The following is an 18,657-nucleotide window of genomic DNA, read 5'->3' on the forward strand; positions in this document are numbered from 1 at the left end:
ATGGGGATTGTGGTGTTTAGGTTATTTATTATTCTATTATTTATACTGATTAGGTTTAATTATACCTATACAAAAGCACTGTCTCCTCTATTGGCTTTAGTAGTCTACGCATGCTTAGGCTTTTTGGGTTTTGTATTATGTGAAAATTTTGGAACTGATTGTTGCGTTACAGATGTGTTTTGTGGGCTTGTTGTCCTGTAAGTTTTGAAAGGTTTGGTATTTTTTGTGTGCAGATTGGTCCAGAGCAGATTGAAGTGTTGTATCAGTATGCCAAGTTTCAGTTTGAATGTGGAAACTACTCCTGGTGCAGCTGACTTTTTGTATCAGTACCGGGCTTTATGCACAAACAGTGACAGGAACTTGAGTGCATTATGGGGAAAGCTTGCCGCTGAAATACTGATGCAGAACTGGGCTGTTGCGCTTGAAGAGCTCAATCATTTGAGGGAGATAATTGATGCAAAGGTTTGTGATGAGTACTTCTCTGCATATGTATACTTCTCACAATCTCTGATGTATGTCTTACACCCTATCTGTGCTGCAGAACTTTCAAACTCCACTCAATCAGCTGCAAAGTAGAATTTGGCTAATGCATTGGAGCCTTTTCATATTTTTCAACCATGAAGGTGGCAGAAATGGGATAATAGATCTTTTCCTCTATGACAGGTATATAATTTCTTTTTAATGTATGATGTTTTTGTTATGTCTATCACTATTTTCTGAAAGAGCTGTTCCACCCTCATTCAGAATACACTCTAGTTGGAAGTTAGAAGAGTAGAGTCAGTGACCACACAAAAACCATAACTTGAAAGTAAAATAATCTGTATTTTTTTATGCATATGAAGTTGACAAATATAATTTCAGGTATCTTAATGCAATTCAGACAAATGCACCCCATCTTTTGCGATATCTAGCTACCGCATTGATTATCACCAAAAAGAGAAGGCCCCAGCTCAAAGAATTTATCAAAGTAATCCAGCAGGAACAGTACTCTTACAAAGACCCAATTACAGAGTTCTTGCAGTGTCTATATGTGAACTATGACTTTGATGGTGCACAGCAAAAGCTGTGAGAATGTGAGGATGTAAGTTTTGAAATTTGCATTATATATTTTATGTGCCACACGTCCTTACAATGACACATATTTTGTCTTCTGAAATATATATCTGCTCTACCATAAGTAGTTTTTACTTTTTCCTTTTAAGGGAAGTTGCCATAGCTGGAACCCCCGACAGCATGCTGTAGTTGAATTTATAATTTATCCCATTGGTGATGATTTTAGGAAAAATGTTAAAGTTGAAAAAGAATTGAGGTACAATCCAATTCAAGAACTCATGGAATACATGTGACAACTTGATAGTTATAGTAGCGCTTGTGCCTCTGCACCAAATGCTTTCCTTGAGATTGTCCCGTCTACCATGACGTGTATACTTGACACAAATCCTGTATACCATGCTATGTGGTTTGCTTGTATGGTCCATGATGTGTGTAGGGTTGCGATTCTGCTACAACCAGTTAGCCATCTTTTCGTGTAAGTTGTTCATATAGAATGACTACTTGTTTGACGGGGATGTTTTCAGTAGAATACGACACTGTCACTGTTACAGCTGATTGCATCACTTGAAACCTTCTAGGTGTGCGTACTTGTACCTATGCTTTTAGTAATTGTTTGGTGGGGGAGAAGATATGCATCTGTGATCTTTACATAAGCTTGATGCTATTTTATGTGTTTGTGATTGTTTCACGTTGCATTTTATGCTTCTGCTTTCTGCATGTCTCTGAAATATTTTTCTGCCTTTGAATCTCTGGACTCTGTGCAGGTTATACTGAATGATCCTTTCTTGGGAAAACGTGTTGAAGAAGGCAACTTTACTACAGTACCTTTGAGGGATGAGTTTCTCGAAAATGCCCGTCTTTTCATATTTGAAACTTAGTGCAAATACATCAGTGCATTGATATAGGGTAATTAAATGCGACTTGAAGAATCAGTTTTATATGTAAATTAGTTTCACTTTGTTCGTCTAGTAATTTGTGACGTGCAGAAATTCAGTGTCCATTCATCTGTCTTTTCATTTATATCTGACAGAACACTTGCGGAAAAGTTGAATATGACTTATGACGAGGCTGAAAGATGGATAGTGAATCTTGTGCGAAATTCAAAGCTTGACGCAAAGATTGATTCCAAGTCGGGAACTGTTGTCATGGAACCCAATCATGTGAATGTGTAAGTGTTCAACTGGTGTTCCTCCTGCTAAGCATTCATTTGCGTCTTTGTCGGCTAGCCCTTTCCAACTCACTCCCTTTCTTCTCTGATCTGACTTGCAGGTACGAACAGATTATTGAAAACACCAAGGCACTCTCTTTGCGTACTTACAAATACGCTAATCTCGTTCTAGAATCTGCTCAAGTACAAACTGCTGTATAAGGTGTCGTGTTTGCGAAAATTTCTTGAAAGCTCCAAAGAATTGTTGTGAATGATTTTGTTTGTTTTTGTTTACTTTGTTTAGCTATTTAACCTAAAAGAATTGTTGCGAAGGATTTTGGTTGTTTGCTTTGCTATTCCTATTCAGGTCTATCGAGTGATGGAATTTTTCAAAACTTGCTACACCCCAACAAGAGAAAAATTCAAACTGTTGAAGCAGTTGGTTCATCTGAGACTGTACTAGACGTCTAGACTCTGGTTTTTTGTTTCATCTTGTTTTACATCTTGTCTAGACTCTCTAAATATCGTTCTAGAATCTGCTCAAGTACAAACTGCTGTATAAGGCAGTAAGGCACCGTGTTCGCGAAATTTCATTAGCTTCGAAATTCGAATGTGTTCAAGCTTGGAAGGGCTACAACGTGCACTACAGTAGGTATAGGTAAACAATGAGTTATTCCTCAAGGATTCATCAGATTATTTAACGTCAGCAAACGAATTAGTAACAGCAATTTTGGGTTTAATTAATTATAAGCTGTAAAGTAAAAATGGTGGCAGTATATAGTGATGAAGGAAGCAATGGGAGGATAATTGAGCAAGGAAAAATATGACCACCAAAGCATCAGTGCATGTGTGCACCATGAGATAATAAGTTGTACGTATAAAAGAGTGCCATGCGACTGTGTGAGCACATTAGCCTGACTATCACACGTTTGCAAAATTTAGAAACACAATCTTAGGAGTTAGGAGTTGAGTCGGTCTAATTATTCGAGTAGGTGAGTCGGTCTATGACTCTTTACATAAGATGCTTTTTTTTCGATAATAAGATCAAACTGTTCAATCCAATAATTGCATATATCGACACACATCAAGTTTAATTAATTTCCTTCCACAGGTAAATACTATTATGTTCTTATTATGACGCATGGTTGTCTTCGTTGTTCTTGTAAATATGAAGTATAATTGTTTGTAGGAATCATTAGGAAGTATAATCATATCGTTCTTCTTCGTTGTTATTAGGGATTATTCCTGCATAGGATCTTGATACTTTAACACTATTGCCTTGTACAAATTGATACTGTAACTTTCACAGCTAATACTATGTGCCTATGTGATATGTCACAGGTGTGAATTCCCAATGGTTATATATTTCTCTAAAGATATAATGTTTGAGATATTGGTAAAAGTTCCTGCAAAGGATCTCTTAAGAGCTAAGGTTGTATGCAAGCTATGGCACTCAATTATCTCTGATCCTAATTTTGTGAATTCCCAGCTTGCTCATTCTCGTTCCCAACCTCCAGAGATAATCTTGAAAATATACTCAGCGGATTATTTCGAGGTGATTTTCGAGATGTTTACAATCACCACGCAAAAACATGGTATTATGCAAGTGGAAAAAATCTGTGATATGAAGTTCCCCCCTCTTCAGTTTCCTTGCACAGAATCAACAGTGAAAGCTTCCTGTAATGGATTGTTGTTGATCTTCCACGGCAAACACCCATTTGAGACGCTCTATGTCTATAATCCTGTCACCCGTCAATACGTGGCTCTTCCTTCTATGATTGAACCACACAATATTAATTGCAATCCACCTAGGTGTTATTACTCCTGGACTTTGTTTTACAACGACTCTGTTGGAAAATATGTTGTGTTTGGAACGTTTCATTCGAGGTGCGTTGTGCTCACTGTTGGTGACAAGGAGTGGAGCAGATATCAAAATCCCTATCCATGCGGTTCCCTTATTGCACCTTCCCAATTGATATATGTAGAAAAGAAAGTGCACTGGCTGAAAAGTGAAACTGAAAATAGGCGATTAATTTGTAGTATTCCTCGCAAGTGTTTCCACGTCTCAGTAAATATTGGTGCAACAATGGAATTTACAAGAACCATTCTCCCAGAACATCTATGCAATGGATTCCATACCTTATTTGAGGTGAAAGGATCTCTATGCTTTGCAAGTGAGGAGCGATATTTGTTACAAATATTTGTTTTTGAGAAAAGAGAAGGTAATACTACCTGGAACAAATGTTATAGCACTAATCTTGAATCCTTGTCAAATTTACCTCAACCTATCAGAAAGTTGAACGGCTACATATTTGTTGGCACAAGAGGAGATATTGATAGCAGTACTACTGACTACTCAGACGTTGTGAAGATTGTGATCCAACATGAAGATAAGTTGTTCTATTATGATTTGAAGCGTCTGGAGTACAAGAATATTGCGCACATAAGCAACGAGCTGAAGCTTCGTATTGCACACATAGGACTTGATATTTCTCATCTTTTTTATGCAAGTAGTCTTGTCAAGCCGGAACAAGACATTGAAATAGCTTAGTATTTGCTTGTATAATTGAATTTGATGGATTTGGTCACGAGCTTATGTCATGTGGTATTCATAATTATTTTCTTGTGTTCTTCAAATTGGCACTGCAGTTGTACCAACTAGTGAGTAAGCCACGAGGTTTGCAGCTCAACAAGAGATTTCATGCGATTTGTTCTCTCAACAAGTGAAACATACAAACTCCCTTGGCTAAGCAAATTTTCATGCAAAGAAACATACTAAACATGCACATAATATCAAGTCCCAAAATATCGATATCGATGAATATATTGGTGTACCCAAAAACCGATATATATCGGATATATCGGATATTTCGGATATATTCATTTTTTTGGTAACGAGTCCAAACTATTTAAAATATCGAAAATATCGGATATATCGGAAATATAATATCGGATATATCGGATACATATTGGAAATATCGGATTTATGTTTTAAAATAGTCAAAAAGTCAACCGATATATATCGATTATATCGGAAATATCGATTATCGGCGATATAAAGTTTCATATCGGAAATTCCGATATATATCGGAAAAAAAGGTTCTATATTCGGTGGATATATGTCGGAAATATCGATATCGGTGTACCAAAATACCGATATATATATATCGGATATATCGGCGATATTTTAGTCCATGCATAATATTAGTTTGAAATGTCAACAATAATTATATGAAGGAAATTTTCATGCAAATTACGAATTTCAGTCTTGATGGCCAACTATATAAACATGTCCAAAGCCAACACTTTCACAATGGCCAATATCACCATTAGATTTATGAGTAATAATGAAACACATGAATTGGTAAATGAATTCAACACATTGGAGCCTTAAAGCCTTAAAGACCTTTATTCACAATGAATACTCTCTTTTTTTCGATCAACAAATAATTATTCAAAATGATCAAATCATGGAAGATTCGGATGCCACAAATATTTTCATGGGATATGACATGCAAGTGTACACAAAGCTATTCTCAACACAAGTTGAGATGACTGTAATATATGATAATATAGAGTTCAGTTTCGAAATTGCGACTAATGTTACTGTGGGAGATTTGAAAGAAGCAATTATGCAGCGTGTGAACATTCCCACTGCTTCGCAAACCTTGTCAGTGTGCATGGCGATATTGTTACTATGATATCTTCGGTCGACGAAAATCTAATAGATATAATTAGGTTTGAAATTGAATGTTATGGTATAACAGAAGACATCACTATGTCCAAGAAAGACAACATTTTCCTGCTTCACGAGAAAATCCGTGAATCAGGAAGAGTTGATGGTGAGAACTTTTTTGTGACTTGGAACGGAGAAAAACTTGAGATGGCAAGAACTTTGGAGTTCTATGGTATAGGAAATGGGTGGTGACACATTAGTTTTATTTGTGTGGTTTTTACTTTTTTCTGTCTCGTCTTAAGATTCCTCTTATGTTTCTTGGTTAAAGAAGTTAAGAGTCGAGTTGAATTATGTTATGTTATTTCCAATTTGCTTAAGAGTTAAATTATCTCCAATTATGTTATGTTTCAATAAACAATCATCAATTTCTAAACCCTCAGAATTTCTTATGCTTATACAGTAACCAAATTCGCCTTCGTTCAACTCACATCTAATTCACGACAGATCGAGAGATCGATCATATATATCTGTTTTAACAAAAAATATTTTCTTATATAACATTTTTTTTATATAACAAAAAATTTAGAAGATAACAAATATTGTAAAAATTGATCCTAACATTTTCTTTTTTCTTTCTTAAATAGTCTCTCCCCCCCCACAAACATTTTTTTTTATATAACAAAATATTTAAAAGATAACAATTATTGTAAAAATCGATCCTGACATTTTTTTTTCTTAAATAGTCTCCCCCACAAACATTTTTTTTTATAACAAAAAATTTAGAAGATAACAATTATTGTCAAAATTGATCCTAACATTTTCTTTATTCTTTTTTGAATAGTCTCCATAAACTTTTTTTTTAATTGAATTTTATTAATAAAAAAAACAAAAATATAAAGTTAAGTAGAAACATAGGAGTGTTGTGAGGGAGATCCTCACATACAGAGAGATCTAAGACAAAACACCATAAATACATGACGAAGAGTGGAAGAATAAAAAAATATCCTACACCTATAACATCGTAGCAAATCATGGCCAAACAACAATGTCACAAACTTTAAATTTCAATAGATTTATTTAACAAAGAATTACACAAGAGAGAGAGAGAGAAAGAGATTCTACACTAAATTAAACAATATAGAAAAACCAAATAAGACAAAAGAATAATATAAATAATATTAAAGTGTTGGTTTCAATTTGATAAATTGTCATAGGTGTTGAAGAAGTTTAATTAGTTATGCGAAAATGCTAGGGAAACGAAGAGGTATAATGCGATTTTCTAATTTTCAATTTTCCAATGTAAAACCGTTTATCTAACAAATTAAAATAAATGAAAAACAAATAGTGAGCTTTTTTTTTTCACAATAAAACAATAATAGACTTATGACTGTAGGTGGAATAGGATATATTGGGCTCCTTAGACGGTGTGCGCTTATTTTGTTATAGGGTAGAACCGGCCTGGACTGAAGCTTCCAACGCAAGCAATACATGTACAATTGGCAAAAGGCAAACAAGCATGAGACAGTTTTTTTTTTTTTTTTTGGTTTTCGATAAACATGAGACAGAATTTGTTAGTACATGCATCATGCAAGTTCATTCAGGGGATGCTATAGCCATTAGCCTATATAGTTTATAAATAAAATTAAAAATGGTTGGAATTATGCTTCATTTGCTTCCAAGTGAGAGCCTAATATTGCAAGTTGTTGCAGACTTTGCAATTTATATCACGGCTAACAATTTGCCCATTGCAAATGCGAGTTTGTACTGGGACAAAGCAATTTCCCCAACTAGAGCTAGAGGAATACCATGGACAACCATATCTGGAAACAGTTTGTGCAAGTGAACATTTAAAAGTCAATGTAGTATTTAGTTTTAGTTAATTATTTTGTTACATCAATTTGTGAATTAAAGTTGTATAGTCTCTATTGAACGCATAAAAAATACACTTGGGCTGAATGTTTCATAGGATTTCAGGAGAAGAACATTGCATCTCTAGAGGCACACAAGACCGAAGTGATTAAAATGAGATATAATGAAGCGAAGCATAAGATCTTGAAAGGGTAATGGTTTATTAATTTTTCAAGTTCCATTCTATTTTATGGGATATAACTTATAAGCAATCTCTCAAAAGTGCGGGATTCTATGAAGGTTTTGAAGAAGATAATGTCAAGTTGTTTGCGGGGACAACAACATGATCACTCTCGGGAGGTGAGTTTGTTGGAGTTATCCCTCACATGAGGAGAGAAACCGAGCGGGGTAAACGGGCAAACTCGACATCGGAAGTCGAGCGCCAGCGCTCGAGAAGAAGGAAGCGCCGGCGCTTCGAGCTCCGATAACATAGGCGACCCCTTCGGTGTCAGTCTTGTAGCGACTTCGGCTTTCGAGTGTAGCGCCAGCGCTACCAGTCTATTTTTCGTGGGCTTGCTACGGTATCCGCGAATTTGGTTTTGGAGATAAAACCAAAAATCAAGGTTTTGGAAAACCTAACCTAACTTGAGTAACCAAACAAGTCGGAAAGGATTGGAATCGGACTAAAACAAAAGAGAACCTTTACGGAGATACAACCACAGTAAAGAGATAAGAGTGATCTAGTAAGGTGAGAGGACCGAAAGGAGAGATTGTAATCTTCCTTCCCATTTTATTAAGAAGCGGCTCTTGTGGAAGTAGGCATCATTGGCCGAACCACGGTAAATCTTTGTGTTGTGGTTTGTTGTTTAACTGCTTTACATTATTATATGTTGTTGATAGTTGTTTAGTGAGTTGGGCATGTTAGTATAGGTTGTAGTTGATATTTAGATTTTGTCCGGAGTTGAAGTGTGTTCATACAAGTTATCTGTGTAGTGGGGAACCGATTGGTATTGGTGTAATCCCCAACAAGTGGTATCAGAGCCTTGGTTTGAATAGCCTAGGGTGTTATCCGAATCTTGGTCAGAAGGTGTTTGACGAAATTCCTGAGAGAAGATTTGAGGTTAAATAACTTGTAGAGATGGACCATTCCGTGAACACTTTCGTATGATGAGTCTAAATAGGAAGAACTACACCATCCGGAAAGCCAAGATGGAAGACTTGCTATACTGCAAAAGGACTTAGCACTTCCCATTGAGAATGAGGGAGTAAAACCGAAAAAAAAGCGATGAAATTTGAATGGAAAAAGCTTGACGAAAAGCTATTGGGTACATTCGACAATGGATAGCGGCGGTGTCTTTCACCATGTGGCCTAAGAGACTACGACCTTGATCTATGGAAGAAACTTCGAAGACCTTTATGAGAGGAAGTCGGGTGGAAACAAAGTGCTAGTCGTTAAGAAGTTTGCGGAACCACGAAGTACCAAGAAGGTTCTTCAATGTCCGAGCATCTTAATGAAGTCTGAGAATATCATCAATCGGATGCATTTGATGAAGATCAATTTGGGAGGCGAAGTTGAGGCTTTGTTTCTATTAGGCTCTCTTCCGAAAGTTGGGAGACATTAGCAGTTCTCTACATGGAGCGCCAAGGATGGAATTGTTACCATGGAGATGGCTACCACATCTTTGTTGAATGAGGAGACTAGAAGGAGTGCAAAAGAAGCTCTTCTAACTCGGAGGTCCTTTTCACGAGAGAAACGGGGAGAGGTCGGGCGAGAAAACCATCTCGTTCTAGAGGTGATGATGCCGTAGTAAATCTAGGGGTGAAGCTAGAACTCCTAAGGCGAGAGAGGCAATGTTACTATTGTGCCACCAAAGGCCTTCGGATATGAGTCTGAGACCTTTGAAGAGGGATGAGAAGAATAAGCGTGTACATGAAGACATGGTGCGAGGAGGGCGGAAATTGTGCAGAGATACTACCGCACTAGTCGATGACCTAGTGGGAATTGTGTCGAGTTGTGGTGTGTCTTTGCCCGAAAGTACCTCATGTCGAGGGATCTGAGTGGGTGATAGATCTGAGAGCATCCTATCCGCCAATAACCGCGACGGGGATTCTTCACTACCTACAGTTGTGGTGAATATGGTGAAGTGAGGATGGGTAACAGTGGCGTCTCGAAGATTATAGGCATTGGAGATGTTCATATAGAAACCAATGTCGGCTACACCTTGACACTCAAGGATGTAAGACATGTCCCTGACATACGGTTAAGCCTAATTTAATTTCGGCTGGGAAATTAGATGACGATGGCTTTGTAAACTCGTTTGGTAACGGGGTATGGAAACTGACCAGAGGTTCCATTGTAGCAGCCAGAGGAAAGAAAACTTGCTCTCTTTACAAAACACAGGCTAGTTTGTGTAAAGCAGAAGCGAATGCGGCAGAAGAAGAAGCTTCATCCGAACTGTGGCACAAGAGACCGCGGTCACATGGGCATAAAAGGGATGGAAGTTCTTGCTAAGCAAAAGGCCATGCCGGACATTAAAGGTACACATTGAAGTACATGTACTCATTGTTTGGTAGGAAAGCAACACGGGGTGTCTTTCCAAAGATTCCGAAATCTCACGAAAGGACATCGTCCTTGAGCTAGTGCACCACGGACTTATGTGGTCCTATGAGAGTGAAGTCCCGGGGGGAGTTTCGTACTTCTTGACATTCATTGATGATCGTCAAGAAAGATATGGGCCTATAGTCGAAGACCAAGGATGAAGTACTTGGCGTGTTTGAGAAATTCCACGACATGGTGGAAAGAGATTTGGGAAGTTGTTGAAGTGTATTCGCTCGGATAATGGGGGTGAGTACATTGGGCCATTTGAAGAGTATTGCGAGTCATGGGATTCGTCATGAAGCGCACCGTTCCCAAGACACCGCAAATGCAGAATGGAATAGCGAGAGAGAATGAACCGCACCATTGTAGAGAGGATAAGATGCATGTTATCTCACTCTAAGCTACCTAGAAGCTCTTGGGTAGAAGCAATCGTCTGGTACCGTGCATGTGATCAACTGTCACCGAAAAGAAAGCCTACGAATAGTGATTATCCGAGAGAGTATGGTCAGCAGAGATGTTGATTATGGATACTTGAGGGTATTTGGGTGCGGGCATTTGTGCATATTCAGAAGGATGAGAGATTCAAGCTTGATGACAAAGCCAAGCGGTGCATTTTTTCGGGTTATGGAGATGAAAAGTTTGGTTACAAACTCATGATCCGATTAACAAGAAGGTAATCCGAAGTCGAGATGTTGTGTTTCTAGAAGACCAAACCATAGCGGACTTTGAGGAGGGTGAAGCTACAAGCTTTCACCAATGATCTTGTTGATTGAGAACCGAAGTTCCTACTTGTGGAGCGTCGCGAGAAGGCATTGAGAATCTGAGAGAACCATGAGTTTTGAAGCTCGTGATGAGAATCTATTGCTCATGATGGGATAGAACCTATTGGTATAGAAGATGCAGATGAGATGCATGAACCACCACCCGAGCAAAGCGAAGTGTATCCTCCCGGGCACCCGCCGGATGGGGCAAGGAGGTCCGACGAGAGGAGAATAGCTTCAACGGTATCCACCACATACGATGCGTGCTACTATCGGATGGTGGAGAACCTATGTACTATCAAGAGGCACTTGAAGGTCTGCAGACAAAGAAAAGTGGTTGAAGGCCATGCATGGCGAGATGGATTCTTTGCATAAGAATCACACTTATGAGTTAGTTGAGAAACCCACGGGGAGAAAAGTTCTCAAGAATAAGTGGATATACAAAGTCAAGCATGGGGAGAACAATCCTCTCCCAAGGCACAAAGCTTCGCCTTGTTGTGAAGGGATTCGGTCAAAGGAAAGGGATTGACTTTGATGAGATTTTCTCTCTGTAGTGAAGATGACTTCTATCAGGGTGGTATTGGGTATGGCCGCAAGTATGAACCTAGAGGTTGAGCGACTAGATGTTAAGACAGACTTTTCTTCATGGAGACCTTGAAGAAGATGTCTACATGGACCCGACCAGAGGGGTTTGAGGTCAAAGGCAAGGAGCACCTAGTATGCAAGCCGATAAAGAGCTTGTATGGGTTGAAAGCAAGCACCGCAAGAGGCGATGGTACATAAAGTTTGACTCCTTTATGGTGAAGCAAGGATACAAGAAGTCCGCTTAGATCATTGTCGCGTTTGTTGAGATTTCCGGATGGAGATTTCATTGTCTATTCTTTGTATGTGGATGATATGTTGATAGTTGGCCCAAACATCAACAAGATATCAAAATTTGAAGAAAGACTTGAGTAAGTCCTTTGAGATGAAGGATTTGGGTCAAGCAAAGCAGATACTTGGGATGCGGATCTTTCGTGATGTAAAGAGTGGAAAGTTGTGGCTTTCTCAAGAAAGCTACATTGAGAAAGGTGTTGAAGAGATTGACATGGATCAAGCTGCGAAACCCGGTCGGTTGTCCGCTTGGTGGCGGTTCCGCATGACCAAAGAGATGTGTCCTAAAGGGTGAGCATGAGAAGAGTCGGATGGAAAAGATTCCTTATGCATCCGCGATGGGCGATTTGATGTATGCCATGGTGTGTACTAGGCCGGACATTGCTTTCGCCGTTGGGGTGGTAAGCGATTTGTGTCAAATCCGGGTAAAGAGCATTGGGAAGGTGTTAAGTGGATATTGAGATATCTCAAAGGCACTTCCAAATCATGTTTGTGCTTTGGTGGAAGTAAGCCCTTACTTGAAGGCTACATCGACGGACATGGCGGTGATGTTGACTCGATGAAGTCCACCTCAGGTTATCCGGTTACTTTTGCGGGGGGGCGGTTTCTTGGCAATCTAAGTTGCAAAAGTGTGTTGCCCTCTCCACTTCTGAAGCCCGAAAGTATATTGCGACCGAAGTGTTGCAAAGAGTTTGCTATGGATGAAGAGGTTCTTCGACGAACTAGGGCTAAAGCGAGAAAGCGGTTTGTAGTTCTATGTGACGGTCGGGCGCATCCATCCACTTGAGCAAGAATCGAGTTTTCATTCTAGATCCAAGCACATACACGTCGCGTTATCATTGGATTAGAGAAGTACTTCGAAGACAAGCATTTGTGTATCGAGAAGATCCATACCGACAAGAGCGGGTCGGATATGATGACCAAAGTCTTACCGAAAGGTAAGTTTGATGTTTGTTGTGCTATTTGCGGAATGATGACCACACTCCTCCCATTGATTTGGCAATTGTATGGAGGTAGCCCCCACCATCGTTGGGAGGGGAGATTATGGAGTTATCCCTCACATGAGGGAGAGAAACCGAAGCGGACAAACTTCGACATCTCGACATCGAGGAAGTCGCTCGCGGAAAGCGGCGCCCCTTCGAGCTCGAGTAACATAGAGGCGACCAGCTCAAAGTGCCAGCGCCAGCTCGATGTCAGTCTTGGTAGCGACTTCGCTCGAGTGAGCGAGCGCCGCGCTTCAGTCTATTTTTTCGTGGGCTTGCTTACGGTATCCGCTGAATTTGGTTTTGGAGATAAAACCAAAAATCAAGGTTTTGGAAAACCTAACCTAATGAGAACCAAACAAGTCGGAAGGATTGGAATCGGACTAAAACAAAGAGAGAACCTTTACGGAGATACAACCCTCGTAAAGAGATAAAGTGATCTAGTAAGGTGAGACCGAAAGGAGATTGTAATCTTCCTTCCCATTTTATTAAGAACGGCTCTTGTGGAAGTAGGCATCATTGGCGAACCCGGTAAATCTTTTGTGTTGTGGTTTGTTGTTTAAGCGCTTTACATTATTATATGTTGTTGATAGTTGTTTAGTGAGTTGGGCATGTTAAGTATAGGTTGTAGTTGATATTTAGATTTTGTCAGGAGTTGAAGTGTGTTCATACTGAGTTATTATGTAGTGTAGTGGGGAACCGATTGGTATTGGTGTAATCCCCAACAGAGTTTGCTTTAAGTTTCAATCATATTTGTTTTATAAAAGACAATAACAGATAGAAATGATTTCTGCTGTAAGATGATGACTTTTTTTTCCCTCCTCTAGGTCAGTAATAAAGTATCTCCACTGGTAGCATCCTAGTACTATGTTTTATAATTTACTATGTGGAAATAAAATTTTAGTGTGCATACCTCCATTCTGTAATTACTCATATTTAAAAAAAAAACATACAAGAGTAGGAAAGAAATATAGAGGCATTGACTGTTTATAAAGATTGTTACGAAAAAGATATTCATAGTAGTCAATTCTGTTTAACTAGTAAATTTCTAGTGTTAACAGAAGTTCTTTTACAGTGCCATAACAATCACCAGTTTTTTCTTGCACATGTTTAGAATCTGGAATGTATGAGGCAATTCTTTGTCCGGATTTGAAGACTGTATCTATCCCTCTTGTCTCAATTTCCTAATTTTTAAGTAATGAGAAATTGAGCACATATTTATTCTTTGTTCTCATTAAATTGTAGTTCAAGTCAATCGGAAGAGAACCTTTACTAGATACAAGTACAACAACGTCCACACTTGCTGAGAGCTCATCTACAACTTCAAAATGCAAGGTATGTTATCATTTCCTTTATCATCCTAAAACCCCTGCCTCTATTTTTTGTTTCTTTTGGGTGGATGAATGTTTTGGTCTTCTTGTTTTGAATACAAAACATTTAATAGGATTGCAAATTGCATTTATTTGCAGTGAGCATTTAGTTTCATGTTCTGGTGTGATATTGCTAATGTCGTTTTGTTTGCAGCTGATGTCTTGCTTGGGAAAGGGCAATTGCAACCATTGGCATATACTCAAAGTACAAGAGAAAGATCTTTTGGTGTGTTTCCTTTTCTTTATTATCTATGGATTAAGAGATTTTTATTGTTAGATTTCTAATACTACGTTATTCAACAATGGGCAAATTTAAAAAAAAAAAAAAAAGTAAAAGAAAAGAGAGTAAGAATAAGGTCTTACTTATTTTAACTCTCCAAATAGAAAACAATAGTTTCGTAGTTATTTTTACTGCAGTAAGTGTACAAAGCCAAGTACAGTGATTATTTCGTCTATACTATAAGCATATTAATAAGGAATTAATGATTAGAGATCATAGCTTAACGAAGTGAAATGCAACTTGCTGAATCTGTTTATGTCTGCAGGATCTCAAATTGTTGCTATCTACAACAAAGAGTGAATTTAAAGTCTTACAATCCCAATTGCATGATGATTTACAAGTACTAGGTATGTTTTCATTTGGAAAGAAGGTTTATGTGGAGAAATGGTGTATGTTTCTATTTGTTTGATTGCAAATTTAATTTGTTATCTCCTGTTTTGATGCCTCGGACTGTGTCCCTAACTTTATAAGTTTATAAAGTGATCCCAACGCTAACCCTATTAGCAAAAAGGTATCTATGTGATTTCCTGATACTGAGCTCTAGCGCAACCAGACCTTATATAGCCAGTACATAGGATGATGAACTTGTAATAATCGCTCATGTTCCTCTGTAGAAAGGCTTCAGTGTTCTCCACTATTGCAGGGGACAAGGTTCAAGAAATGTCAGTTGCTGCTCTTGGATATCAAAGAGTTGTAAAAGAAAATAGGGATCTTTATAATATGGTCCAGGATCTCAAAGGTTAATTTACTTTTGAAAATTTGATTATTGTCATTATTAAACTTTGAAGTAATAGGAACCAAAGGAGATTCTTGAATGTGTGCCTAATTAGCCTTTCCATTATAGGAAATATTCGAGTTTACTGCAGGATTCGACCAGCCTTTGGTACTGAAACAAGAAGTACTGTTGACCATATTGGGGATGATGAATCTCTTGTGGTGGTAGATCCATTGAAACCAAGCAAAGATGCGCGGAAAATTTTCAACTTTAATCGGGTCTTTGGCCCAACGTCTACCCAAGGTACTTCTACATCCATATAGTCAATGCATTTTAACCTGCTTGCACATCTCTCCTGATTTTTGTTTACTTTGCTAGATGAAGTGTATAAGGAAACCCAACCATTGATTAGATCTGTCATGAACGGTTATAACGTGTGCATATTTGCATATGGTCAGACAGGGTCTGGCAAAACACATACCATGGTGAGACATTGCTGAAAACATAGAACCATTTATTCCTAAGATATGTTCAGTATGGACTTCTATATTACTTCTTCAACTGTCTGAATTTTTGTCACTCTGCTTTCAGTGTGGTCCTTCAGGGGAATCATTCAAGGATGGAGCCTTCCTGACGCTAAGATGTATGTTGTAAAATCCTCGACAGATGTTCTAAGTTTAATGAAGCTAGGTGAACTGAACCGCTTTGTGAGCTCAACTGCAATGAACATACAAAGCAGTAGATCCCACAGGTCTGTACCTTTGGTTGTTTGCTTAGATTCTTGATAGATTATTTTTGAAGATGATAATGATGGATTATCCATTCGTGCCTGCAGTGTGTTGACTGTGCACGTGAATGGTAAAGATACTTCTGGAAGCATACTAAGGAGCTACCTACATCTGGTGGACCTTGCTGGGAGTGAGAGGGTGGATAAGTCTGAAGTTACAGGAGACAGGCTTAAGGAAGCACAACATATAAATAAATCGCTCTCATGTTTGGGAGATGTGATCACAGCACTGGCTCAGAAGAACTCTCACATTCCCTACAGAAACAACAAACATACGCAACTCTACGCAACTCTTACAAGACTCTTTAGGATGTAATGTGAAGTCAACTCTCTCTGCCTCTTGTTATTATCATTATTTTCTATCTTTTTCAAGTCTAATTGATTTTGCACTTGAGTTGGATGATTAACAGTGTAACTGTGTTGACTCAATCATATGTGCAAATTTGTAGGAGGGCAGGCAAAAACATTAATGTTTGCTCATGTGAACCCAGAAGCTGATTCTTATGGGGAAACAATCAGTACATTGAAATTTGCACAAAGGGTGTCAACTGTAGAACTAGGACTTACACATTTGAACAAAGAGAGAACAGAGGTCAAGGAACTTAAAGAACAGGTGAACTTGCAAAATATGCTTCCCTTACTGTTTCTTACTATTTATTTTAATTTAGACAAAATAGAGGCAAATTTATGTTGGAACCAATAGTTGACTGTATATGAGGTGGATTTGGGGATGTGTTCTGCACATCAAGTGGTAGTCAAATGGTTGAACAAAACAATGGGATGCTTAACATTATTTATACCGAACTTACGTATATTTCAAATAAAGAAGCCGGGCAACCTGTTTCTTCTTATTCTCTTGGTTAGAAGAGGAACACATTTTTTATAGAAAAACTATTTCTTGTATATGGAATGATTATAAGCATGGGTTGTGATTTTTTGTTTGTTGATGTGCTAATTTGTGCAGGTTGAGACCCTAAAGAAAGCCTTATCAAGCAAAGAAGGCCAAATTTTAAAGTCTCCTCGGGATAATGTAAAAACGTCTATGCACACTCCTCCACGCCCTCGCCGATTGAGCATAGAGAATTCTGTTGTGAAGACTGAGAAGGTGGTGAACCTGGACAACAGGAAGGTCTCAAAACCCCTGTAGTTGAAGAAAAGTTCAGGGTAGAGGACATTCCAAGTTGTCCCGAAGATTGAGCTTGGAAGGACCAAATTACGGAAAAGATCACTCGCAGATCAGAGGGTCAAAAAATGTAGGTTCCTTGCAACTTAAATCATCAAAGTTCTGAAGTACTTCTGGAATTGGCACCATGTTTTGACATATTTAAGTTGTCTTCAACTAGTTGCAGGTATCTGTGAATGGTGCTTATAGAGCAAGAGTAGATCAGTGTATCTCTCCTTATTCTCAATACAATTGCAACAATAGCAGCAGTGATTTTAGCAAATGTGAAAATGCAGAAGCCAGCAACAGCAGTAGAAATCACAGTGATGGCAGTTCAGTGACAACGGTATATGACACTGCTCCCTCGTAGTCCTACTTCAGCTTGCCATAGCAGAATAAGAGGAACAGAAAGTAGGATAAGAAGACCCATCCAATTACCGAAGACACCTGAGCCTCCAACACTTCCCACAAAGGTGGTTGGGACAGTAACACCAAGTGAGTTTAGTCTTTCCAGGAAATCACAGACCCCTGGAGTCGCTATGAGTACCACGGAAAAATGATCAATAAGGAAGTCACTCATGACCATAGGGAAGCTGATAAATGCCCCCGATAAAAGGTGAGCATACTATTGTACTCTTCATGCTCAAAACTAAAAGATCATGCAATGTGGATTTTGGTCATAGAGAAATCTTATAATCGAAAGCATTGCTTACTTTCAGGAACCAGCAACATCCAGTATGGACTCTGTCCCATACCACAGTTAACGTTAATGATAAATCAACGCCTGCTGCTAATGCCAGAACTCTGAGGAGACAATCACTAACTGGTGGGAAAACTTTGGGGCTTTCTCGAAGAAGCTCTCTTGGGGGCAATGACTCTTGTGAGTATTATTTTTTGTTTCTTGTTACGGTTTTACTTCACCTGTATGGAAGCAGCTTTTCATCCTTGGCTTATATTCTTTTATAGGTTCAAAAGATAAACGAATTGCGAGGACACCTCCTCCAAGTTCATCCATCAACTATTGAAGCGCGAAGGTGGTTTTAGACAACAAATGACAATGATGATCGTGCTTGACTCGAAGCTTTTTAACAAGCTGACTTTTAACTCTAAAACACATTCCAACACTCGCTGGAAAGGTTGCTAACTAAGATGACCACAATGAAACGTTCGACTGAGGAAAAATTACACATACGTGTATGCCTGATAATCAGCTATTGTTTCAATAGATTGAAGGGAGTCATACGTGTATGCCTGATTGTATTCTTTTCAGTATCATCTAATGGAAAGGTAGGGATGTAAAAATTTGAATAATGATTTTTCATTTTCTGTCAATAATAAGTTTCTAAAAATTTTTAAGTGACTTCTTGTTTGTAGGCGTTATAGATCACATCGATAACCTTTCT

At 38.5% G+C, this 18,657-nt stretch overlaps 1 protein-coding gene and 2 pseudogenes across 3 annotated transcripts; all 3 read left to right on the forward strand.

Moving 5' to 3' along the window:
- On the forward strand, positions 1-2,532 carry LOC147484114 (eukaryotic translation initiation factor 3 subunit E-like; annotated as a pseudogene). Its single transcript, XR_015205542.1, has 7 exons — positions 1-12; positions 234-462; positions 542-663; positions 862-1,081; positions 1,818-1,959; positions 2,084-2,221; positions 2,323-2,532. The product of XR_015205542.1 is annotated as a eukaryotic translation initiation factor 3 subunit E-like (transcript).
- A 1,049-nt stretch (positions 2,533-3,581) lies between these two features.
- LOC147484115 (putative F-box protein At5g50220) lies at positions 3,582-4,751 on the forward strand. The gene has a single exon (XM_086579707.1). It carries the CDS (start codon positions 3,582-3,584, stop codon positions 4,749-4,751), a length of 1,170 nt encoding a protein of 389 aa, XP_086435833.1.
- Positions 4,752-13,986: 9,235 nt separating this feature from the next.
- On the forward strand, positions 13,987-18,610 carry LOC147484116 (kinesin-like protein KIN-14L; annotated as a pseudogene). The gene is made up of 13 exons (XR_015205039.1): positions 13,987-14,098; positions 14,186-14,275; positions 14,465-14,536; positions 14,856-14,937; positions 15,234-15,329; positions 15,435-15,608; positions 15,684-16,056; positions 16,141-16,404; positions 16,545-16,705; positions 17,057-17,345; positions 17,436-17,870; positions 17,974-18,134; positions 18,221-18,610. The product of XR_015205039.1 is annotated as a kinesin-like protein KIN-14L (transcript).
- Positions 18,611-18,657: the final 47 nt, after the last annotated feature.

Source organism: Coptis chinensis, chromosome 8 (genome assembly GCF_015680905.1).
Source record: "Coptis chinensis isolate HL-2020 chromosome 8, ASM1568090v1, whole genome shotgun sequence".
NCBI lineage: Eukaryota > Viridiplantae > Streptophyta > Magnoliopsida > Ranunculales > Ranunculaceae > Coptis > Coptis chinensis.

Excerpts from the sequence above, each read along its gene's own strand:
- LOC147484115 (XM_086579707.1), top strand. The coding sequence starts at position 3,582 with ATGTTTGAGATATTGGTAAAAGTTCCTGCAAAGGATCTCTTAAGAGCT.